Source organism: Chiloscyllium plagiosum, unplaced genomic scaffold, assembly GCF_037043375.1.
Source record: "Chiloscyllium plagiosum isolate Xiang-an unplaced genomic scaffold, Cpla_swu_hap1 HiC_scaffold_8, whole genome shotgun sequence".
NCBI classification, from domain to species: Eukaryota; Metazoa; Chordata; class Chondrichthyes; order Orectolobiformes; family Hemiscylliidae; genus Chiloscyllium; species Chiloscyllium plagiosum.
This window is the reverse complement of record NW_028270146.1, coordinates 104,994,986-105,020,662: the sequence shown is the minus strand read 5'-3', so window position 1 is coordinate 105,020,662 and position 25,677 is coordinate 104,994,986. Positions and strand designations below refer to the sequence as shown.

Here is a 25,677-nt window from a genome sequence, read left to right as displayed (position 1 = left end):
TTCTTATATGGAAATGACCCTAATATAACCTTCCATTTTTCCCACCATTGACAGAGAGCCATTCTACTTTTTAAGTTACAAGGTATCATTTTATCAGTGCAGGTATGCTATCGGGTATATACAAATATATTATCTATTATCTAGATATTTTCAAGGGCAAGCAAGAATAAAACCTTGTACAGATGATGCAAAGTAGTGATTTAAGCTATTATTAAATTGGACTTAGATTATTTTGTTTGTTGATTTTTAGTGTTCCCTGAATGGTACTGTTTATGGCTTTGTTATTATTATGAAGTTGAAGCCATGTATTGTACCTTTTAAGAGAGAGTGAAGACGGTTTTGGTAGTGAACGTTTGCAGACAACTGTCATGTGACATGTTTCCAGAATGTACTGGAAAATTGAAAATGTGTAACATTTGACTGTAAACTAGATGCCTCAATTATTTTAACCACCATTTGAATTTAACTAATCAGTTTAAATTATCCCCCAGGATGCTAAAACCCAATCAAATTTGAATTTTACTGTTTTAACAACATTGAACCAATGAGGCGATCCGATGTTTGGGGTATAAATAAACCAGCGTTTTGAGAGTTAGCCAGAGAGAGAGTGACAACCTGCCATCTAGAAAGAGAGAGAGTGCCATCCAAAACACACTCTATCAAAGGTATCTTTTTCATGTGCAACATCTTTGCAGCAAAAGACCAAAGATGACCCAGGGAGATCTGCAGCAGAAGAAGACCAAGACCGACAGAGGATGACAGCCGCTCTCTGGTTTTGAAAATTTAATGTAGTTTTAATAGGGGCTTTTATTGGATCAGTATATTGTTATAGAGTGAGAGATGGCTAACAGACATTCAAGGGAAAGGAGGTTTAGAGTTGTAAATAGTTGTTGTTTAATGTTCACTTTTAGAGTTAAAGAATAAAATTGATATTTTTCTTGAAATAGTGGAATTTGGGGCGTTCTCTGTCTCTCATACTTTAACAGTTTACGGAGCGAGGTGAGCTTTTCTGTGTGTTTGGTTTAATTAGCAGAAGGGTTCACCGCCATGTTGTAACATTATTATGCAATCTAGTGAGTGTGTCTGCATGAGAGCAATCTTCCTCTCCCATCTACTCATTTACAGATTGCACACCAACAAAGCAGACTGGTCCTTACACGGACAACTAAACAACTAACTGGATGAGGAGGACACTCCACAAATATCCTCCTCATCATTGTCAGCTTGCGCACAAGCTCAGCATATCAATTCAAAAGAAATATTTGCAACCATCTTCAACTAGAAGTGTTGACTTGATAATCTGCCATTGAGGTCTCCAGCACCACGGATAGTAGCCTTTAGCCAATTTGAAGTGACTCTACATGATATCAAGAAAGGCTTTAAGATGCAAAGTACCACAAAGGCTGTGGGCCCTGACAACATTTCAGCATTAGTACTGAGGGCTTATACTCCAGAATTGACTGTGCCCCTAGCTAGACAGTCCCAGTACAGCAATAACATTTTCAGCTACCTAACAATATGGAAAATTGCACAGGTATGTCTTGTACACAAAAAGCAGGACAATTGAACCCAGCCAATTACAACTCACTTAGAGTGCTGTCAGTCATCAGTAAATTGATAAAAGGTATCCTTGACAAATGGCACCACTTGGCAACAGTCTGCTTAATTTGGTTTCTGATGTAATCATAGCCTTTGTCTAAACATGGGTAAAAGGGCTTAAATCAGGGGTGAGGTGAAATGATTGTCTTTGAACTCAAAGCAGCTTTTAACTGAATATGGAATCAAGGAGGGCTGTCAAAACTGGAGTCACTGAGAATCAAGGGGATAACTTTCCACTGGTTGGAATTATTAGCACAAAGTGGTGGTTGTTGTTGGAGGTCAAATGTCATATCCTGAGACATTGCTACAGAAGAACTCAGGATATTATCCTTGATATAATCATCTTCAGCTGCCTCATGAAGAACAGAAAGTAGAGATGTTTACTGATGATTGCACAGTGTTTAACACTGATAATAACTCATCTGGTACTGATGCAGTCTGCGTTCATATGTAGCCAGGCTTGGACAATGCTCATGAGTGTGCACTGCTAAGCTACAGTTATGCGGCTTGACACTTCAGTGTTGCCAATGACCATCTCTGACAAGAGGTAATCTAACCATCTCCCTTCGATATTCAATAAAATTATAATCACATAATTCAGGACTATCAGCATCCAGGATTTTACTATTGACCAAAAGCTAAACTGGGCCAGCTGGATAAGTACTGTGGCTGAAAGAGCAGTCCAGAGCCTGGGAATTGTGCAGTGAATAACTCACCTCCTGACTCTCCAAAGCCTGTTCACCATCAACAAGGCATATGTCAGGAGTGTGACTAAGTACTCTGGCTTGACAGAATGAGTGCTGCTCCAACACAGGATCAGTGCGGTGACTCAACATTGATGTGTACCCCAGTATTTGGGTGAGCGGACTGAAGATATGAATGCTAAGTTTATTGATGACACAAAGACAGGTTGGAGGAGAACATCAGGGAGGCTTAAAAAGGGATATGGATAATTTAATCAGTGGGAAAATGTGAAATTGTCCACTTTGGCAGGAAAAATAATAAAAAGCTTATTATTTATATGCCAGGTTGAAGAACTCTTGAAATGTAGAGGGCTTTTTTTGATTAGATTAGATTATTTACAGATTAGATTAGATTACTTACAGTGTGGAAATGACCTTGTGTTCGAAATGCCTCAAAAGATTAATATGCGGGTGTAGTAATGAGGAAAGCGAACAAAATGTCCTGGTTTTGAGAAGAATTGAATACAAAAGTAGGTAGATTATGCTTCATTTATATGGAGCACTGCTGAGACTGCATTTGGAGTTCTATGTACAGTATTGATTTCCTTATTTAGGGAAGGATTGCCGTAAGTCCAGAGAAGGTTTACTCAGTGAATATCTATAACGGGCAGATGTGTTATGAAGAAGGTTTGGACAGGCTAGCTAGGTTTTTTTAGAAATCTAGTCAGGATGAGTGAACAATAAGTTTGAAATGGTGCATAGCCTAAAATCCAATACAGTAAAGATAGTGTTTCACTAAAGAAAGAGAATCCATTGTTTTGCAGTTGTCTAACACCCTATGGTCTTACATGTGATGGAGGTAGGAAGGGAGCTAGAAACAAATACAGGTATCTGGTGGAAAAACTGCACAATACGGAATAAAGGGGCCAAATGGCATTAAGGATACTTTCACTATTTTTACATGTGACTTTTAAAAATTGTTTACTTGTATTGGCTTTGCATCTTAATTATAGAAATGTCTCAAGTTCTGGAATCACTAGCAATTTTTAGAACCTAATTACTGACTCTAACTCATTTGTGCCATGTGGAGCTCATGATGTAATGGTTCGAATATAATTTTGTTGAATTATATTTCAATTGTATGGTGTAATTCAGGTTATTGCTGGACAGTAATTGGTCATTTGTTTCAGGTACTAATCAAATTAGAATTGAACTGTTTGTAGATACAAGATAAGTCTCCATTAGTTTCTGTGGAAAACGTTCTCTGTTTTAGTGTATGTTTTGGTAACTACTATATCTGCTTTTCCAGAAGCAGTTTCTGTCTTGTAAGAACTGGATTCAACATTTGTGTACAAACATTTTTGAGTGACATCTGTATGATGACTTTGGGAAGCCATGGAAATTAACTGTACTAAGAACAATTTTCTGTTAAATGTGAAATAATTTCTAACAGATCATTCTATTTAGAGTCCGCAAAGAGAGCAATGTCAGAATAGTATTCCTTGTCCTTTTGGTCAGGATTTTGTCCTAACATGACCACTTTTGTGTACCAAGGTAATGAATGATCCTTTACCAATGGATTCTTCATGGGTTTGCTTGTGGTAAATTACAGGATGTATTGATCAATGCAATGTAACATACAATAAAGCATCAGGGATTATGGTGAATGAAGTTATGCTCTTATGAGTGTTGGGCCATGACTTTTAGTGGTAACACATTGAGCACCAAGACAGAAGGCTCTGAATTCAAGTTCCCCCTGCTAGACTTGAGTCCAAAATGTGGGTTGTCCACTACAACAGTCTTAAAGCAGTGCTGTAGTACTGCAAAATCGTTTTTCAAATGAAGTCCATGTTTGCGCAAATAGATGCAAAAGATTTATGGCATTATTTGAGCACAAGTGAGAGTTATGATTGTCTTTATCAATATCTATCCTTCTATCAGAGCCACTAAAGGTGATTAGTTGAGAATGATTTATCTTCCTTGATTTTGTATTCTGTGCCTTACTTAATAAAGCCTGTGATCCTGTATGCTTTATTTACAACTCTTTCAAACTGTTCTGTTATCTTCATTTATCTGTGCACATGTGCAACCAGGTCCTTCTGCTCCGCTGACTTTTAGAATTTTATCCTTTATTTTGTATTATCTTTCCATATTCTTCCTACCAAAATGTATCACTTCACACTTCTGTGTTGAATTTAATCTGCTACCTTTCTGCCTATTCCATCAACTTGCTTATATCCTTGTTGAAGCTGCACACTAGCCTCCTCACAGTTCACAATAATTTCAAATTTTTTTGTCATCACAAGTTTTGAAATTGTATCCTATAAACCAAGGTTCCTAGTATTTATTCAGGGATACAACAGTTTGAGCATTAATCACTGGGGAATTCTATTATAACCTCTTGTAAATACCCAATTAATGGTCCATGTGTTCTAGTTCCTAATGAAGGGTTTTTTGCCCAAAACGTCGATTTTCCTGCTCCTCGGCTGCTCCCTGACCAGCTGTGCTTTTCCAGCACCACAGACTCAACTCTAATCTCCAGCAACTGCAGTCCTCACTTTTTCCTGTGGGAGACTTTAAGATTCATAATCTGAGAGTCAGGTGTCATCCATTTAAGACGGACGAAATACCTCCTCATCTGTCTGAGGGTAGAACATCTGTGGAATTCTTTACCGCAGAGAGCTGTTGAGGCTGAATTGGTAAGTGCATTCAAGCCTGAGATAAACTGAGTTTTAATCAGTATGGGAATCGAACGTTGTGGTGAAAAGATAGGTAAGTAGAGTCAAAGTTTTTTTTAGATCAGCCATGATCTTACTGAATGATAGAGCAGACTTGATGGGTGGAATGGTCTGCTCCTTATTTGTTATAGTATTTGCAAATGTTTGGAGGAATGAAAGATGATTTGATTGAAGCATATGAGATGCTGACAGGTTGCCTGTGTTTCCTCTTGTGGGAAATTTTACATCTAAAGGGCCACTATTTTAAAAAATAAAGGCTTTCCCATTTCGGCCAGAGGTGAGCAGAATGCAGAATTTCTTTCTCTGGGGGCTATGAGTCTTTGGAGTGCTTCCGTGAAAACAGTATTCTTGAATCTCTCTAATGAAGATGTAGATTGATGCTTGATGGACAAGGAGCTGAAATGTTATTGGGGTTAGCCAAAAATCAGGAATGTGGAGTAGTCCGATCAACCATGATCTTAGTGAATGGTGAAGCAAGCTTGATGGACTGAGTGACCTACTCCTACTCTGAATTCATCCATGTATAAGATTCCAATCATATGGCCAATTGTGCTATTGTCTCTATTATTTCATAAATTATAACTTTGTTCACAAGTTGGTGCAGCACTTTAAGGTGTGTGTTGCATTTAATAATCAGCATGAAGAATACTGGCTAAATATACCAGCCTGCTCGAAAGCCCTATGTTGAGCCCAGTGTTTCAGTCCATTACAACAACTTGTCAGCAATAAGTAAATTCGCTTATCTTGGGAGCACACACTATGTTAACAAATAAATATTTTCATGAATTGCCAAAGCGAGCACAGCCTTTCACAGACTGAGTGCCATCTGGGAGCAAGGAGGAGCACATCAGCCCATCAAACTGAAAGTCTAGAGCAAATGTCCTGCCCATTTTGATCAATGCACGGGAGTCTTGGCATGACACTGGTGCAGAGTCAAGAGGATCAATTACATTCACTTCAGCTGCCTTTAGAAGCTTCTGAAAATTGCAGACACTGACGTACTCAGCTCAACTGAGCTGGTTTGCAAATGTTCATACCATACCAAGCCAATCACAACTGAGTTGGGTTGGCCATGTAGCCAGAATGCCTGATACTTGGTCACCAAAAGGCACCTTCCAGTGTCTGGAGTAAATGCTCGTGGTGGTCAGAGGATGTGCTACAGGGACACCCCAAAGAATTCATTTAGGATTTTGATATCTCCTTAGATGCCTAGAAGAAGTTCACCCAAGGCGATTACACCACAGTGCAAGACAGATGATGTGAAGAGAGAAAATCCTGAGCCAATAATTTGTCCAAATTAATAACTCAGTTAGTCTGCAGTATCTTACTCTATCTGCAGTGAACTTACCAAGGATAGATCTCCTTAATAGTAACCTACGACCCATTGGATACCAGCTAAATACCTCAGAAGATGAACATAAATACCTCAAAGGACAAATGAGAGACATCTCATCACACCATCAATGCATTCGGTAACTTCATCAAAAAATTGAATCAGTTTAGTTAAGCAGAATCTGCTTTTAACATCAATAATAAAAGGTCTAAGGTCACAGAAAAGATAGCAAGAGTCTGGTAATTAAGTCCATCACAACATCGCCAGCTGTCTAAATGAGCTATCCATATTTTCCCTTTCACAAAAGAGCTTCCCATATTCTGTCCTTGGCCTCTGCAATCAATAATTCAAAATTGATACCCTGTGTTTCTTTCTCGTTCTCTCACTTTTTTATAGTTTAAATCATAGACCTCCACTACTGCAAAATTCGAAGTGCATGTCACAACTATATGTTATATCGCATTTGGAGTATTATGTGCAGTTTTGGTCACCACACTACCAGAAGGACGTGGAGGCTTTGGAGAGAGTGCAGGGAACATTCACCAGGATATTACGTGGTCTTGAGGGAATTGACTAAGAGGAAAGGTTAAAAGGCCAAGGGTTGTTTCCACTGTAAAGATGGCAGCTGATAGTCAGAAGCTGTTTCCCAGGGTTGAAGTTTCAATTGCAAGGAGGCACAGTTTAAGATGAGAGGGAGAAAGGTTTAAGGGTCAAGTGCAAGGGAGGTTTTTCACACAGAGGGTGGTAGGAGTCTGGAATGCACTGCCAGAAGTGATGGTGGGAGCAGGCACGTTGGCAACATTTAAGAGGCATCTGGATGGTTACATGAATAGGGAGGGAATACAGGGATATGGACCGAATAAGTGCAGAAGGTTAATTTTTTTCAGTTCAGTTTAGAGCATGATGATCGGCACAGGGGCTGAAGGGCCTGTTCCTATGCTGTACTTCTCTTTGTTCATTGTTCTTTGACTCGTTCAGTCTCTGTAACCACCTGAACCATGTGTTCACTGCGGTCTTTCAAACAGCCTGTGAATCCTTCCCAAATACATCGCACTTTAAGAACAGGAAGATACAATAGTTGTGGTAAACCAGAGGCTTAATAAAATATTGCTTGATAACCTTTTGTTATAAAACAGCATTTTCTATGATTTCCCTGTGATTAATTCCAAAAGAGAATTTCAGTCAATATGAGCGGCACGGTGGCACAGTGGTTAGCCGGGTTCAATTCCCGCCTCAGGCAACTGTCTGTGTGGAGTTTGCACATTCTCCCCATGTCTGCGTGAGTTTCCTCCGGGTGCTCCGGTTTCCTCCCACAGTCCAAAAATGTGCAGGGTAGGTGAATTGGCCATGCTAAATTGCCCGTAGTGTTAGGTGAAGGGGTAAAGGTAGGGGTTGCTCTTTGGAGGGTCGGTGTGGACTTGTTGGGCCGAAGGGCCTGTTTCCACACTGTAAGTAATCTAATCTAAAAATCTAATCTAAAGGCATTGTGAGGAAAGTTGTTTGATGTGAATGACTTTACTCATTATCAAACATAGAATAATACAGAGCAGCATAGGTCCCTCGGCCCTCGATGTTGCGCCGACCTGTGAACTAATCTAAGCCCATCACCCCACACTATCCCCGTCATCATCCATATGCTTATTCAAGGACTGTTTAAATGCCCCTAATGTGGCTGAGTTAACTACATTGGCAGGCAGGGCATTCCACGCCCTTACCACTCTCTGCGTAAAGAACCTGCCTCTGACATCTGTCTTAAATCTATCACCCCTCAATTTGCAGCTATGCTCCCTCTTACAAGCCGACGTCATCATCCTAGGAAAACTACTGTCACTGTCCACCCTATCTAATCCTCTGATCAGCTTGCATGTCTCTATTAAATCCCCTCTTAGCCACCTTCTCTCTAAGTCTCTCAGACTTTCCTCATAAGACCTTCCCTCCAGATCAGGCAGCATCCTGGTAAATCTCCTGTGCACATTTTCCAATGCTTCCACATCCTTCCTGTAATGGGGTGACCAGAACTGTACACAATATTCCAAGTGTGGCTGCACTGGCGTTTTGTACAATTGCAACATGACATCACTGCTCTGGAACTCAATCCCTCTACCAGTAAAACCTAACACACCATATGCTTTCTTAATAGCACTATCAACTTGGGTGGCAACTTTTAGAGATCAATGTACATGGACACCAAGATTGCTCTGCACATCCACACTACCAACAATTTTTCCAATGATCTAGTATTCTGCCTTCCTGTTATTCTTCCCAAAGTGAATCACCTCCCATTTAGCTGCATTGAACTCCATTTGCCACCTCTCAGCCCAATTCTGCAGTTTATCCAAGTCCCCCTGCAACATTCTTGCACACTCTCCACCACTCCACTGACTTCAGTGTCATCTGCAAACTTACTTACCCATCCACCTATGCCTGCGTCTTACTCATTTATAAAAATGACAAACAGCAGGGTCTGAAAACAGATTCTTGTGGCATACCACTAGGAACCAGACGCCAGGCTGAATATTTTTCAACAACCACTACTCGCTGTCTTATTACAGAAAGCCCAGTTTCTAATCCAAATGGCTAAATCACCCTAAAATCCCATGTCTTTGTATTATCTCCAAAAGTCTACCATGTGGAACCTTATCAAAGGCTTTACTGAAGTCCATATACACACGTCAACTTCCCTACCCTCATCCACATGCTTGGTCACCTTCTAAAAAAACTCAGGTTTGTGAGACACGACCTGCCCTTAACGATACCATGTTGACTATCTCTAATCAAATTGCTGCTTGCTAGATGAATATAAATCCTATCTCTTGTAATCCTTTCCAAAACTCTTCCTACAACAAATGTAAGGCTCGCTGGTCTATAATTATCTGGTACATTTCTACTGCCCTTCTTGAACAAGGGCACAGCATTTGCCATCCACCATTCCTCTGGTACTAAACATGTAGACGATGACAACTCAAAGATCAAGGCCAAAGGTTTTGCCATTTCCTCCCTAGCTTCCCAGAAAGTCCTCAGACAAATCCCACCTGGCCCAGGGGATTTATCTACTTTCACACCTTCTAGAATTGATAACACCTCCTCATTACTAACCTCAATCCTTTCTAGTCCAATAGCCCGTATCTCAGTCTTCTCCTGTACAACATTCTTTTTCTGAGTGAAAACAGATGCGAAATATTTGCTAAGCACCTCTCCGATCTCCAGACACAACTTCTCACAACTGTCTTTGACTGGTCCTATTCCTACCCTCGTCATCCTTTTATTCCTCACATACCTATAGAAAGCTTTGAGTTCCCCTTTATTCTAGAGTCCCCTCATGCCACCTCCTTGCTCTTATTAACTCTCTTTAAATCCTTCCTAGCTAATCTGTAACTCTCTATCGCCTCATCTGAACCATCTTGTCTCAACGTCACATAAGCCTCCCTCTTCATCTTAACATGAGATACAATTCCTTTAGTAATCCACGGTTCCCTTACCTTATCCCTGTCTCCCTGCCTGACAGGGACATACCTATCAAGGACATGCAATCAACATTTTGATTGTCCCCATCCCCTGCATTTTGCTACCCCATTCTATGCCTCCTAAGTCTTGCCTAATCAAATTATAAATACCCTTTCCCCATCTATAACTGTTGCCCTGTGGCATGTACCTATCCCTTTCCATTGCTAAACTAAATGTAACTGCATTATGGTCACTCTGTCCAAAGTGCTCACCTACCACTAAAGCAAATGCCTGGCATGGTTCATTACCAAGTACCAGATCCAGTGTGGCTTCCCCTCTTGTTGGCTCTTCAACATACTGTGTCAGGAAGCCCTCCTGCGCACATTGGACAAAAACTGATCCATCTGACATATTAGAGTTATTGCATTTCCAGTCAATGTTGGGGAAGTTAAAGACCCCCTAATGACCACCTTGTTCCTTTCACTCTTACCCAGAATCATTTTGCCGATCCTTTCCTCCACATCCCTGGAACTCTGCGGAAACCTATTAAAAAACAAACCCCAGCAATGTGATCTCTCTTCTGTTTCTAACCTCAGCCCATACTACCTTAGTAGACGAGTCCTCGTCAAAAGATCTTTCAGCCACCGTTATACCATCCTTGACTAACAAAGTCACACCTACTGTTGTATCACCTTCCCTGATCTTAATGAAAGATCTAAACCCTGGAACTTGCATCATCCGTTCCTGACCCTGCTTTATCCATGTCTCCGAAATGGCCACAACGTTGAAGTTCCAGGTACCTATCCACGCTGCAAGCTCACCTACCTTATTCCAGATACTCCTGACATTGAAGCAGACTTCAAACCAGCTTGCTGTCTGCCAGTATGCTCCTGTGACCGTGAAATCCTGTCCATGTCCTCCCTGTGCACTAGAACTATACCACAAGTTCCCATTCCCCTGCTGAGCTAGTTTAAACCCACTCGCATAGCACTAGCAAATTTCCCACCCAGGATATTAGTATCCCTCTGGTTCAAGTGAAGACCGTCCTGTTTGTAGAGGCCCCACCTTCCCTCGAATGAGCTCCAATTATCCATATTTCTGGAACATTGCTCACCCTGCACTGCCATCCATGCTCGTCCCCTTATCAGAAAGTACAAAAGAAGAGAAGCTTGCCTGATGTGACTGACTTACTTCAACTATTAGTTAATGAAAAGAAATACATCTACTTTAACTGAAAGGCAGGTATTATGTTTTCATTTGGTCTAATTTGAGGAACCCCATTGGCAAACTGAGCATTAAGTAATTGCTCAAGACATAAGTTGTTCTCTTCACTGTCCTTCATTAACCAACTTAAATTTGTGATTGACGAAGATGATTTTTATGAATATGGGTCATGTTGCTAAACTTTTAATTTTGTTATAATTTTAGCTGTAATACCTGTACTTAAAATATAACTGTTTATTCCTTAATAAAAGAAACAGTTTTGCTTTAGTAGCATTTCTAACATAGTGACATAAGTGGCTTTTGGCTTCATCTAACACAGATTTATCGCTGATTCTCCAAAAGACTGAATTTCAGATCAATTATGCATATTAGAAAATATTCATGCTTTTTTAATTGAATGAATATTTTGTTTTAATGGATGAATTTTAATTTAAATTTGCATCCAGCTGAGTTGCATTGAGGCTAAAACTGCAGTTTAAGAATAATCACACTGGATAAACATTAGAAGTCAGAGAAATCATTGAATCTGAGAAATCTACAGTACCGAAAGAGGACTTTTGGCCTGTTGTATCTGCACTGGTCAGAAATAACCACTTAACAATCCTAATCCCATTTTCCAGCAGTTGGCCCAAAGCCTTGTATGCCTTGGCATTGTAAGTGTATATCTAAATATGATTTAAATATGAAGGGTTTCTGCCTCTACCACCCTTACAGGCAGTGAGTTATACCATACTCTGAATGAAAACACTTTTCCCCACATTCTCTCTAAACTTCTGTCCTTTACCTTAAATCCATGCCCCCCAATCATTTATTCCCCCTCCCCCCCCAACCCCCAAAGGGCAACTTTTCTTCCATTATGTGCTATCCATGCCCCTGATAATGTCATACATCTCAATCATATCCCATCTCAATTTCTTCTGCTTGATGGAAAACAACCCCAATCTGTCTTCATAACTGAAACTCTCTAGCCCAGGCAACATTGTGGTAAATCTCCTCTGCAGCCTCTCCAGTGCTGTTATATCCGTCCTGTAGTGGGGATTTCTTGTGACCTGACCAACATTTTATACAGCTCTAGCCTAACCTCCCTGGTTTTAAACTCTATGCAATGAATGTGTCATCTTAACCACTTTATCCACTCGTCCTGATGCCATAAGGGACCGGTGTACATGCACACCAGGGTTGCTGTGATCTTTTGTGCTTCCCAGGGTCCTACCATTCATCATTTATTCCCTTGCCTTGATTGTCCTGCCCAAGTGCATCACCACACATTTATCCAGATTGAATTTGATTTGCCACTGATGGCCCATCTGAACAGCCTGTCTACGTCTTATTGTAGTCTTAAGGCTATTCTCCTCACTACTTAGCATCCCACCCATGTTTGTATCATCTGTGAATGAGATTTATTTGACAGTAACAATTAACTTTTTTGATAAACAGGGAATATTCCCCTCAACCCAAAACATGGCAGGCAAAGCTGAAAATGTTGCCATATACTCATCTTGTACTTGGAGGAAGGAAGTGTAATTAAAGGAGAAACTGAAAGTCTTTTCACATTGAACAACTTCCCTTTGTTCCTGTCCTAATCAGGTCTCTTTACTTACCTATTTATCCAATACATCAACAATTGTATCAATGCCACTTCCTGCTCATGCTCTGAATTCCAGAGTGTGAGGTTTGAACAACTGAAAGTTCAGCTGCCAATTGTGGAGTGATTAAAATTGAGGATGCACAAAAGAATAAATGCCTTGAAGGGTTGAAAGCCAAAGGAGATTAAATGATAGGGAGGGCAAGCCAGTCAGGGATTTGGAGAAAAAAAGGAGAAGCTTGGCCCAAACCTCTGGAATCCTCTCCATGAACTTTTTCACTTTTCTGGCTGTGTCTCTTCTGTTAAGATGCTCCTGAAACCTGAGTCTTTGATCAAGCTTTTCGTCCTCTGTCCTGACTTCTCTTTCTGTGACTGTTGTTAAGTACCTTGTGGGTGTTTCCCATAAATAATGTGCCAATATGCCATACAAATTCAAGTACAGTCTATTGCGATATAACACAGTAGTTTTGTTCCTGTGCGATCTTGCTTTATAAGAAATCATGTAATAACAGTACAATTTAAACCAAAGGGACCGTAATCGTGCTATAACAGGTAAGGAAAGCTTGAGTTCTACAAATAATAGTGTCAATTCTTCAATTGTGTTGTAGCCTATTTGTGTTGAAGAAACACGAGTTACAGCTGAACCAACTGTGACTCTTTTAATCCACCTGAGAAGATTGTGTAGGATTTCAGTTTAATGATTCACCCAAAAGATGTCTGTTAAAATCAGCTGTACAAGTAACTAATAAAACACTGACTAAGTAGTTGGATAGTTAACAGTGAAAAGAGAAAGGATAACATCATGAAACATAAGGGGTGATAGACAAAACAGACTGTAAAATACTCTTTAATGTCTACACTTACAATTAGTGGTGTTTGTGGCAAATACAGTGAACTACTTTTCATTTTGGAATGCAGGGTGTTACAGAAGAAGAAAACAGCCATGGTGCTGGAAATGGGCCTCAAAATGGGCCAAGTCTGGGCTCCCCAGTGAAGGTGAGGTCTGAGACTTTGCAACCAGATCGTGATGTCCCACTATTAAGAAAGTTAAGATCCATACATAGCTTTGAGTTTGAAAAACGTATCGCTTTGGAACCAAAACCCAGCACTGATAAATTCTTGGAAGCCTGGTAAGTGTCTTTTTATTCAACTTTGGCTTATCTATTTTTCCATCAGTATATTCACTTTTTACTGAAGGAAGAGAACGCAAGAAAATTATTTATGCTTAGCACTGCTCATCTATTAATTGGAAACTTGTTTCTTAGGGCGGTCATTAAAAAGAAAATCACTAATCTTACATGAAGCATAGAAAATAGGAGCAGATGTAGGCCATTTGATAATAGCTGATTATCCAACTATCTACATTGGCCAGACTTTATGCTCTATGATCCCCTTAGCTTAAGAATGTTATCTAACTCCTTCCTGATAACATCCAATATTTTGCCCTCAACTGCCTTCTGTGATAGAGATTTTCACAGACTTATTGCTCTCTGGGTGAAGACAAATCTCCTCCTTTCAGTTCTAAATGGCCTGACCTATATCTTTTAGACTGAAAACCCTAGTTCTGGTTTGCAGTCACCAGGAACATCCTTCCTTTGAAACCTGAACACTATGGGATAATTTAGCATGGCCAATCCACCTAGCCTGCACATGTTTGGATTGTGGGAGGAAACTGGAGGAAACCCACGCAGACGAGGGGAGAATGTGCAAACACTGGCACCACTCCCCACCTCTTCCGCTGCTACATTGGTGACTGCATCGGCGCCACCTCATGCTTCCACGAGGAGGTTGAACAGTTCATCAATTTCTCGACACATTCCACCCCAACCTCAAATTCACCTGGACCATCTCTGACACCTCCTCCCTTTCCTAGACCCCTCCATCTCCATCACGAGGACCGACTGAGTCCTGATGAAGGGCTCCGTTGATTCTCCTGCTCCTCGGATGCTGCCTAACATGCTGTGGTTATCCAGCAACACACACTCTACTCTGATCTCCAGCATCTGCAGACTTCACTTTCTCCAAACTCCACACAGTCGCTCAAGGCTGGAATCGAACCCAGGTCCCTGGCGCTGTGAGGCAGCAGTGCTAGCCACTGTGCCACCCTCAGGTGGCTCAGTGCTTAACATCCTAAATTAATCTAGTCCCATTTGCCAGGATTTGACTCTCAACCCTTTCTATTCATGTACCCTCACATGCCTTTTAATTGTATCAGCCTCCATCACTACTTCTGGCAGCTCATTCCATCCACAACCACCCTCTGCATGAAAAACTTGCCCCTTAGGTCCCTTTTATATCTTATGCCATCTAGTTTAGGACTCCCCTACCGGAGGGAGATGACCTTGTCTATTTCCCTATCCATACCCCTCATGATTTTATAAACTTCTATAAGGTTACCTCTCAGCATGCAACACTCCAGTGGAAAAAGATTCAACCTATTCAGCTGCTCCCTATAGTTCAAACCCTCCAACCCTGGCAATATCCCTGTGCATCGTTTCTGAACCCTTTCAAGTTTCACAACATCCTCCTATGTCAGGGAGACCAGAATGTGGCCTAACAAGTGTCCTGTACAGTTGCAACATGACCTCCTAACTCCTACAATCAATGCACTGACCAATAAAGGGAAATGTACCAAAAACCTTTGCTCCTCTGTCAACCTGTGACTCCACCTTCAAAGAGCTATGAACCTGTTAAGGTTTGCTCTGCTCAGCATTTGTTGCTGCTCCGACTGAGGTCAATCTGGGCCTCACTCCATAAGCTTTTGTCGGGAGGTTCCGCTGCTGCTTTTCATCCCCAGGTGCACTGTGCTAATCGCTGGTTGCTATTCCAACAAATCATATCCTCGGACAGCCTGTGCATTGTCCAGTTGCAGAAAATTAAGTTTTATAGGTCTCATCATAAATATAAACTTATAATAGTATTGAAATAGCTGCAGATAAATGCATTATCTTGCTTAGAATCCGATCGCTTTGGTATTACAGCTGGTTTGTTCTGTAGTTTTCCATTTAGTACATAGAGCTAATGGGGCAGAACAGATGAAGGAAAGAAAACAATACATTTAATTTTATTTTCAATGTTTGTCACACGTTAGAGGCCTGAATTTAGGCCTCTTTCCCTTTAGAGCCATTCTGGTCATTCTGGCTACATGCCACAGTGTCCCATGTATTTGAGTGAAGTTTCCAATTTTGGAACATTATGGAGCTGATATAGAGTTGCTCTACCAAAGACGTGCAGACTACCCCTATGGCTACTGCTACATACGAAAGAAATGAAGCCTTGCAAAATCCACAATCTCGGAATGCACCGAAGAGTTTCATATTCAATTAAGTACTTCTAAAGTTGAATGGGTGCTGTTATCCTTTCATATTGGTTATTTTCGAATCAATCTGTTCAGAGGTATTATTGTACACCTTTTGGTGCAGATGAGACTTGAACCTGACTCAGAGGTAGGGCACTAGGGCACTACCACTACACCACAGGAACAAAAGTAGGCTGGTCAATCCCACAAACATGTTCCTTCACTAAGTGAGATCATGGCTAATCTGCAGCCTAACTCTATATACCTGCCTGTTCCATATCATTGAGTCACAGAGATGTACAGCACAGAAACAGACCCTTCAATCCAACTTGTCCATGCCGACCAGGTATCCCAACCTAATCTAGTAACACTTGCCAGCACCTGGCCCATATCCCTCCAAACCCTTCTAAATCAAATACCCATCCAGATGCCTTTTTAAATGTTGCATTTGTACCAGCCTCAACCACTTCCTCTGGCAGCTCATTCCATACTCACACCACCCTCTGTGTGAAAATGTTGCCCCTTTGGTCCCTTTTAAATCTTTCCCCTCTCACCCTAAACCTATGCCCTCTAGTTCTGGACTCCGCAACCCCAGGGAAAAGACTTTGTCTATTTATCTTATCCATTCTCCTCATGATTTTATAAACCTTTATGTTAATCCAGTGACAAGTAGATTTGTCACTTTCACAGGAATGAGAATGGCCACCAGAAACATAATACATATAAAACAACATATTGAAAATCTTCAACTCCAGTTATCTTCTGTAACTGTTTTACATTGTTTTTGACAGGTTTGGATTTTTAGTTAGTTTTTGGCAGTTGCTGTTGTGGCCTTGAAGAAGTGGAAGCTATTTATCCCTCTCAGGAAACCATCCTGCACACATTGGACAAAAACTGACCCATCTAAACTACTTGAACTATAGTATTCCCAGTCAATATTTGGAAAGTTAAAGACCCCACAACAACTACCCTGTTACTCTTGTTCCTATCCAGAATTATCTTTGCTATCCTATCCTCTACATCTCTGGAACTATTCGGAGGCCTGTGGAAAACTCCCAACAGGGTGACCTCCTTTTCTGTTTCTAACCTCAGCCCATACTACCTCAGTAGAAGAGTCCTCAAATGTCCTTTCTGCTACCATAATACTGTCATTGACCAACAATGCGACACCACCTCTTCTTTTGCTATCTTCTCTGTTCTTACTGAAAGATCTATATCCTGGAACCTGCTACAACATTTCCTGTTCCTGCTCTAACAATGTCTCTGAAATGGCCACAGCATCGAAGTCCCAGATACCAACCCATTCTGCAAATTCACCCACCTTATTCCAGGTGTTCCTGGCGTTGAAGAAGAGGCACTTTACCTTCCTGCTTGCAGGTGAACTCTGCGACCTTGAAACCTCACTTCTGACCTTACTACTCTCAATCTCCTATACATTGGAACTATAGGTTAGATTCCCATCCCCCTGCTGAATTAATTTTAACCTTCCCAAAGAGCATTAACAAATTTTACTCCCCCAGGGTATTGTGACCCCTCTTAGCTTATGTAGCTTATGAACGTTTTTTTTTCTATCCTTTTGTTTGCTGGTGATGTGTGTGTATCACAAGTAAAGCCATATTCATTACCCATCTGTAATTGCCCATGAAAGGTTGCCGGTAGCCTGCCTTCTTGGTCCCCCTCTATCCTTCTCCAACCACTGTTGTTTATTAGTGAAGTTTTGTTAGTAATTTTAATATCATTGTGTTTCTTTGCCTGTGAAGCTATAATATTCTTGCAGCACACATATTATTCAGATTAAATGGAAGAAATTAGCAAGTAGATTTGGGTGGCACGGTGGCTCAGTAGTTAGTACTGCTGCCTTACATCGCCAGGGACCCGGGTTCGATTCCAGCTTCAGGTGACTATCTGTGTGGAGTTTGCACGTTCTCCCTGTGTCTGCGTGCATTTGCTCCACAATCTAAAGATGTGCAGGTCCGGTGAACTGGCCATTCTAAATTGCCCATAGTATTAGGTGCATTAGTCAGAGGTCTCGGTGGGTTGCTCTTTGGAGGGTCGGTGTGAACTTGTTGGGCCAAAGGGCCTGTTTCCATATTGTAGGGTATCTAATCTAATCTAAAATAACAAAAATAACATAGTTGCATAGTAGGTATTTATTTCATCCAAATGCAACTATAGGTTGTTTGGACAATTTTGTATTTTTGTTTTCAGTCTGTGTAACAATACACATTTCTTTGTGTCCAGTTCCACCAAGGCTCAGGATGACTTGGCCACTACCCCGCCTCCAAAAGCCCCTGCTGCTGCTCGTACTGACAGAGTATGGCACTTTGATGAGGAGTACATTCCTGACAGTTCAAAGCCTATTTCTGTGGGATCTCCTGAGCATGGTGATGCTGTCGTTAGCAACGGATTTGTCGCGGTTAATATAAGCTCCTGCAGGCAGGAAGTTGACTCCAAGGAATGGGTCATTGTAGACAAAGACCGTGACCTCCAGGATTTCAGGACTGATGGAGGTCAGGGCCAGAAATTGACCAGTCCATCTGGACGAACAGATGATGAGGAGCCAGATGTTCTAGCAGAAGATCCTCTTCAAGAGGAAAAATTAACATTGGAAGCCATTCTGAGTGAAAAGATGGAACGTTCACGATCTCGAGAAGCAGCAAGAGAACAGGTACTGACGCATGAAAAGTGTTGCTTTAGAAGCGTATGTTTATCTAATTGCTGAACTGTAGTATTCAATAAGACTGTTAACTACTATAGGTCACTGATGAGAGTTCTGTTGAAAATTTAGTCTGAGAATCATGTGTAGTCAAAAAATGTAGAAATGTCTTATTTCCTTTTTTTGCATACAGATTGAAAGGACTGATTCTAATTTACCCCATCCCATCTGTCTGTCTGTCTCTGCCATTTTGTGTAAATGTATTGGAATAACATTGCCATGTTGTCCTTGGTCGAATCTACTGACATGCTAAAGTTCAGCTTTAAATGTAAATGTTTCTGAAAATGAAACATTTATCTTAATGAGAAAATAGCTTAAATACTTTGCACCAAAGATGCAAAAATGTATAGAAAGGCATCCAGGTGTGTAAGTGCTCAGAATTTAAAATGGAGAAAACACGAAAAAATGACATGAGACAGCTGCGATTTGAGCATGGGGCTTGAATTTCAAAGCAGGAAGCAGTGATAAATTTTTGGCCTTACTAATGACTTGTGCAGCTATTGCACATTCCCATTACATGGGAACCTCGATTATCCAAACGCAATGGGCGGGCACTATTTCGTTCGGATAATTGATTATTTGGTTAATCGATTAAATGCCTTTCTTTTGGGGCTTGGAGTTTTTCAACTCTGCTCCTTGTTCAGGAGACTGCCGCAGCACAGCACGCGAGGCCCCGTCCCCAACAACGCCCCCCCCAATGCCCACGGCCCCGTCCAACACCGCACCCTCGCCCCCAACCCCGTACACACACGCCCCCTCTCCAGGGCAGCTGGATTGGACACCAACAGCAAGTCTGCTGCAGTTGCCTTTGTGGGGTAAGTCTCCAAATAGCACACACACACATACACACACACAGCGACACACACACACACACACAGCGACACACACACACACACACAGCGACACACACAGCCACAGCGATACACACAACTTTTTACTGCAACTTGTTGACAGGTTCCACCTTTGCCCTGTAGAGGACAGTGTTGGAGGATTATGTGGGGAAGGGGGGGTTTAGGGTATACCCCTGTGTAGAACTCCAGGGAAAGTGTGGGGAGAGAGAGAGAGAGGGCGGGCAATTTGTCATTTGGAGATGGTGCCTGTTTAATCACTGTGAACAAAAGACGCGATCACTGTTGGAAACATGTCTTTGATGTAGTGTTTCCATCGGGACCTTGAGATCTCCTTCGGTTAATCCGATTTTCAGATAATTGGTATTCGGATAATCGAGGTTCCTCTGTACTTCATTTCAGAAATAATACTGGAGTCATGGAAAGGTGCAGCCAAGAGTCACTGGAATGATAGAACATAGAACATAGAAGTTCTATGTTCTATGATGGTCGGAATGAGGTTTCAGTTACAAAGGGAAATTGTCTTTTTTCACTGTATTACAAGAGGCTAAAGAGGATTGCCTGAGGTTCTCACAGTCATGAAAGCATTTAAGTAAAATGAGCATATTGAGGTTATTTCCCACTGGTTTGGAAATAGCAACCTTTACAGATTACAGATTTTACAGATTAGATTACAGTGTGGAAACAGGCCCTTCGGCCCAACAAGTCCACACCGACCCGCCGAAGCGAAACCCACCCATACCCCTACATTTACCCCTTACCTAACACTACAGGCAATTTAGCATGGCCAATTCACCTGACCCTGCACATCTTTGGATGGTGGGAGGAAACCGGAGCACCCGGAGGAAACCCACGCAGACACTGGGAGAACGTGCAAACTCCACACAGTCAGTCGCCTGAGGCGGGAATTGAACCCGGGTCTCTGACGCTATGAGGCAGCAGTGCCAACCACTGTGCCACCGTGCCGCCCACGTATGGTCAAAGGATTATCATTAGAATGCTTTACCATGAATAAGTATGAAGAAGAGATTTAAAAGACTTGGAAAAATAAATTGACCAACTTGCATCCTTATAGTGCCTTCATACTGGAAAATTAATTGTATCCAATTATTCCTGACACACCCTCCACTGCTCTCTGGGATAGGGAATTTTAAAGATTAACGACACATTTGAGATAGGGCATTCCTCCTTGGCTCCATCTTAAATGGTAGACCACTTAGTCTGAAACTGAGATTCCATTTTTTTCCATGAGTAGAAATATCCTTTCTGCATCTGTCCTGCTGAGACCCCGAAAATCTTTTTGTTTCAATAGGATCACCTCTCATTCTTCAAAACTCCAATGAGAATCGGCCCAAACTGTCCAATCTTTCCTTGTGCGTTCATCAACCCCCTGTGCCAAGAATCAAACTAGTGAAACTTCTCTGCATTGCTTTCAATGCAAGTATATCCCTTCTTCAATAAGGAAAGCAAAACTATGCAGGACTCTAAATTGCACCAACACCATAGTTCAGTCGCAGGAAAAGTTCTGTCACCGTTAATAAATGTTACTTACCTGCACTTGCACGCTAACATTGTGCCATTCATGTACATGGGTTCTTACATCCTCTGTACTGCCTCCCAACTTTTCTGTCTTTTAGAATCGGGTTGACAAAAAAATAGCCCAGGTCTCTGTACTTAAGAATGACATTTATTACGAATAAATACATTCTAGCTACAGATAAGCAATTGTGAACTGTTGATCTATCGCTGAACTAGTTAATATCTAACCCCTTAACACTCACACACAGCGCAAAAATAAAATGTGAGGCGGTCAAGGCAAAGACTGGGAAGGCACTTCAATGGATCCTTTTCACAGGATTCAATGATAAGGTATATTTGGTTTTTTAGGATGTCCTGCTTCTTGATTTTCCAACTCTAGATACCGTTACTTGCTTGCAGAAGATACAAGGTGACTTGTTCACACAGTTCTCTGTCTTACTAGTTAAGAGCCACAGCTTTCAGGAACTGCAGAGGAAAAGCTAAACCAAGCTTCTTCAGGTTTAAGGTGGTCTCTGCTGCAAAGAAGAGGCACAGCTCCTGTTCTTAGGAAGATTCGATAATTCAGGTGCAAACGCTATCATTCCCAAGTTCTCCGGCTACCTGGGAGAGAGTCAAGTAATGGTTGGCAGATGGAAGTCTTTTGCCATGAATAGCTGTTCACTGTTTGGCAGATCAATCAGCTACTTGTTGACTGCCAAAACTCAATTTGTACACACCCCTTGACTGCAGTTTGTCATCAGCATCCCACTACCTTCCTTCCTTGTCTGCCCCCTTCTCCAACCCCCACACTACCCAGTAGTTTAAAAACATTTAGAATGCATAAATGGTAACTTGCTTCGAAAAAGTATAGTTCTCCTTGAACAACACTTGGTTCTTTAAGCAGTCTTTTTACCCTTTATGTCTATAGTTAACAATACAGAAAAGTAAAGGGATGTGCTCTTCACATCATACCTAATAAAGGTGAATGTCTAATGTGGCACAGAATACTGGCAAAAACAATGCCTTTGTATAGGGTGTCATTATAACTCGGTTTGTCCATGGAACAATTGAACTGCATTCGCTTAGACTTATTAATTACCTAACATTCACTTCATCAGCATTTTATTTTGTTGGCAGCCTATTCCAGCATTTCATTGGTATATGTTTAGTACTGTAGCATAGCTGTCAGTGCATTAGTTTAGCATTGTCCAACCACTTTGGTGTCTGGTGTGACTATTTTTTTTAACTCATGAACAAAACTACTGTTGAGCAGTTTGTAAAAGATAAATCCTTACTTTGGAGAATACCAAGTCTACTAAGTGTTCTAATGATAGTGTTTCTGGTGAGTGCAGCTTAACTGTTGACACTGCAATTCTTGAAGTAACAGTTTTCCTGTTGACTGTAAGCCATATCACTGCCATGATGAAGAATAAAGCAGGCAAAAGGCAGGGTATGGGAACTGCGTACTTCATCCAATTATGTCATATGGGAGGGGTGGGTGGGGGGGAGGTGGGGGGTGGAGGGTGGAGAGAGAGAGAGAGACACACACTGCTGCCTCACAGCGCCAGTGACCCAGGTTCAATTCCATCCTCACCAGTTGTCTGTGTGGAGTTTGCACATTCTCCCCATAACTGCGTGGGTTTCCTCCGGGTGCTCCGGTTTCCTCCCACAATCCAAAGATGTGCAGGTTTGGTGAATTGGCCATGCTAAATTGCCCATAGTATTCAGGGATGTGTAGGTTAGTGGCAAAAGTAGAGTAATAGGGAATAGGTTTGGGTGGGATACTCTCCAGAGTGTTGGTGTGGACATGTAAGGCCGAAGGGCCTGTTTCTACACTGTAGGGATTCCTTTTTTAAAAAAAAGGAAGCACAAGTATTAATACAAAGAAACTGGGATCATATAGGAAAAATGCAACTGACGAGGAAAGGGTTTAAATCCTTGATTTTGCAATACACCTATGATCCGTATCAAATGTCGAGATATATGACACTGACATGTAATAGCTATGAACTTGTCTCAAAATTGCTTCTTTTAGAAGCTGTTTAACCTTTGGTTATCTGTTCTTATCTTTCCTCCTTTTGCCTGTTATTTTGTCTGACACTCCTGTTAAGATATGTGGGACAGTGGGCTTTTTTAAAAAGAATATGACTAGTCATTACTATTATTTTGTTTCCTCTGACACCTCATTGTTTTATTAAAGTTACTTTTAGTTGGTTAGTTTATAGAAATTATATAAATTATTAAGCACATCTGGCATGTTCACATCACGTAAATTCTTAAATTATAACAATGTTTATTATTTGCAGTAATCATGGGATTGAACAAACATGTGAATAAGACTTGGGGGGCATTATATTGTATGTATGTACATAAGAACATGCCTTGACTGTTAACAATATTGTCAGGTGTGAATGCTATATCTAGAAATATAATACATTGATTCACTGATTAAAAAAGCATTACTACAGCGATGCAGAATTCTTTTTTTGTTGCATTAACTGTAATTTTCAACTATAATTGGTTCACTCAATTCGCATTGTGCTATTTGTCCAAGCTGGTAGCAACTTGAGCTTCATCATGTGTAATGGAGGTTGATGAAGGTTGAGATGGAAAATCAATGTGGACCTAAAATGGAAACCACTGAAGGGTTAGCATCAGGTGTGTGCATGGCTCAGAGTAAGGTTATCCATGTCACAGGTTTTCATGAAAATTCAGGATAGATTTTTGTTTGTCTTTTGAAAAAAGAGATCTCCATTTAAACAATCAAACTTTTTTTTAATCAAAATAGTGTTACACTTTCCTAGCGTAGCTCGGTATTCCTAAATAAATTTCTGCATACCCCATAGGACAGTAAAGATTGTGGGGTATGGTAGAGAGAGAGGGAGGAATACTCAGGTTCAATAATCTCTAATGTTGCATTTTTTTAGGCTATAGATTTTTCTATTGAAGTATTAAATTTAAGAAAATATCACTGTTGCTTGTGCAGTGGTAGTATTTCTACCGTTAGACCAGGATGCCCAGATTCAAGGTCTACTTGCTCCAGACGTATGTAGTAACATCTCTGAACAGATTAGAAACATAGGTTAAAATAAAAGAAAATATTACTTCAGTTTATCTTTTTCCTTCTGATACGAATTTCATTCCAACATTGCTCAGCCATGTTAAAAAATGTTACTTAAAAATGTATTTTGTTCAGGGCTTTATAACGCTGCTGGTCAGACATTGGATGCTGCCAGCCATAGCTAGTTGGTAATGTTGTCAAAATGTTATGAATTTGGCTAGACCTGTGTTTGCTCACTTACCTTGGCTCCTATACTGGCAATATCTATGTTTAAATTTCATTCTTGTTTTACATTTGTTGAAGGCCTCAACGCTCCTTTTAGAGTCATAAAAATGTACAGCATGGAAACAGACCCTTCGGTCCAACTCTTCCATGCCGACCAGATATCCTAACCTAATCTAGTCCCATTTGCTAATATTTGGCCCGTATCTCGCTGAACCCTTCTTATTCATTTATCCATCCAGTTGCCTTTTAAATGTTGTAATTGTACCAGACTTCACCATTTCCTCTGGCAGCTCATTCCATACACGTACCTCTCTGAGTGAAAAAGTAGGCCTTTAGGTCCCTTTTAGGTTTTCCTCTCTCACCCTAAACTTCTAGTTCTCCCCACACCAGGGAAAAGACCTTGTCTATTCATCCTACCCATGTCCCTCATGATTTTATAAGGTCACCCCTCAGCTTCTGACGCTCCAGGGAAAGCAGCCTCAGCCTATTCAACCTCTCCCTATAGCTCAAATCCTCCAACCATGGCAACATCCTTGTAAATCTTTTCTGAGCCCTTTCAAGTTTCACAACATTCTTCCGAAAGGAAGACCAGAATTGCACATAATATTCCAAAATGTCCTGCACATAATTTTCCAAATATTTCAATGCCCTGTACAGCCGCTGCATGATCTCCCATATACTCTGTGCTCTGACCAATAAAGGAAGGGATACCAAACGCCACCTTCACTATCCTATCTACTCTACTATAAAGGAGCTATGAACCCGCACTCCAAGGTCTCTTTGTTCAGAAACACTCTGCAGGACCATTAAGTGTATAAGTGCTGCCCTGATTTGCCTTTCCAAAATGTAGAACCTCACATTTATCTAGATTAAACGCCATATGCCACTCTTTGGCCCTTTAGCCCATCCGATCAAGATCCCGTTGTAATCTGAGGTAACCTTCTTCGCTGTCCACTACACCTCCAATTTTGGTGTCATCTGCAAATTTAGTAACTATACCTCCTATATTTACATCCAAATCATTTATATAAATGACAAAAATCAGTGGACCCAGCACTGATCCTTGTGGCACACTACTGGTCACAGGCTCCAGTCTGAAAAGCAGCCCTCCAGCACCGCCTTTGAGCTAGTTATGTGTGGAAATGGCTAGTTTTCCCTGTACTCCATGAGATCTAATCTTGCTAACCAATCTACCATGTGGAACCTTGATGAACTCCTTCATGAAATCCATATAGATCATGCCCACCTCTCTGCCCTCTTCAATCGTCTTCATTACTTCTATAACTTTGAATTTTGGCCTTTTTTGCAATGCTAGTTTAGGTGCTCCACCATTTGTAACTGTGCCTCCAGCTGCTATGCCATAACCTTTGAAATTCGCTTTGCCTCTCTAAATGCCCCTCCTCTT

The 25,677-nt window shown here is 41.1% G+C and overlaps 1 protein-coding gene across 2 annotated transcripts in view; it reads left to right on the top strand.

The window, feature by feature from the left end:
* Window positions 1–25,677, top strand: part of ttbk2a (tau tubulin kinase 2a) — a 306,526-nt gene that overhangs the window by 211,968 nt on the left and 68,881 nt on the right. For both annotated transcript variants that reach the window (XM_043698390.2, XM_043698389.2), the window contains exons 12-13: window positions 13,525–13,736; window positions 18,146–18,572. In XM_043698390.2, the coding sequence (XP_043554325.2) occupies window positions 13,525–13,736; window positions 18,146–18,572 (639 nt within the window). The remainder of the gene's footprint in view (window positions 1–13,524; window positions 13,737–18,145; window positions 18,573–25,677) is intronic.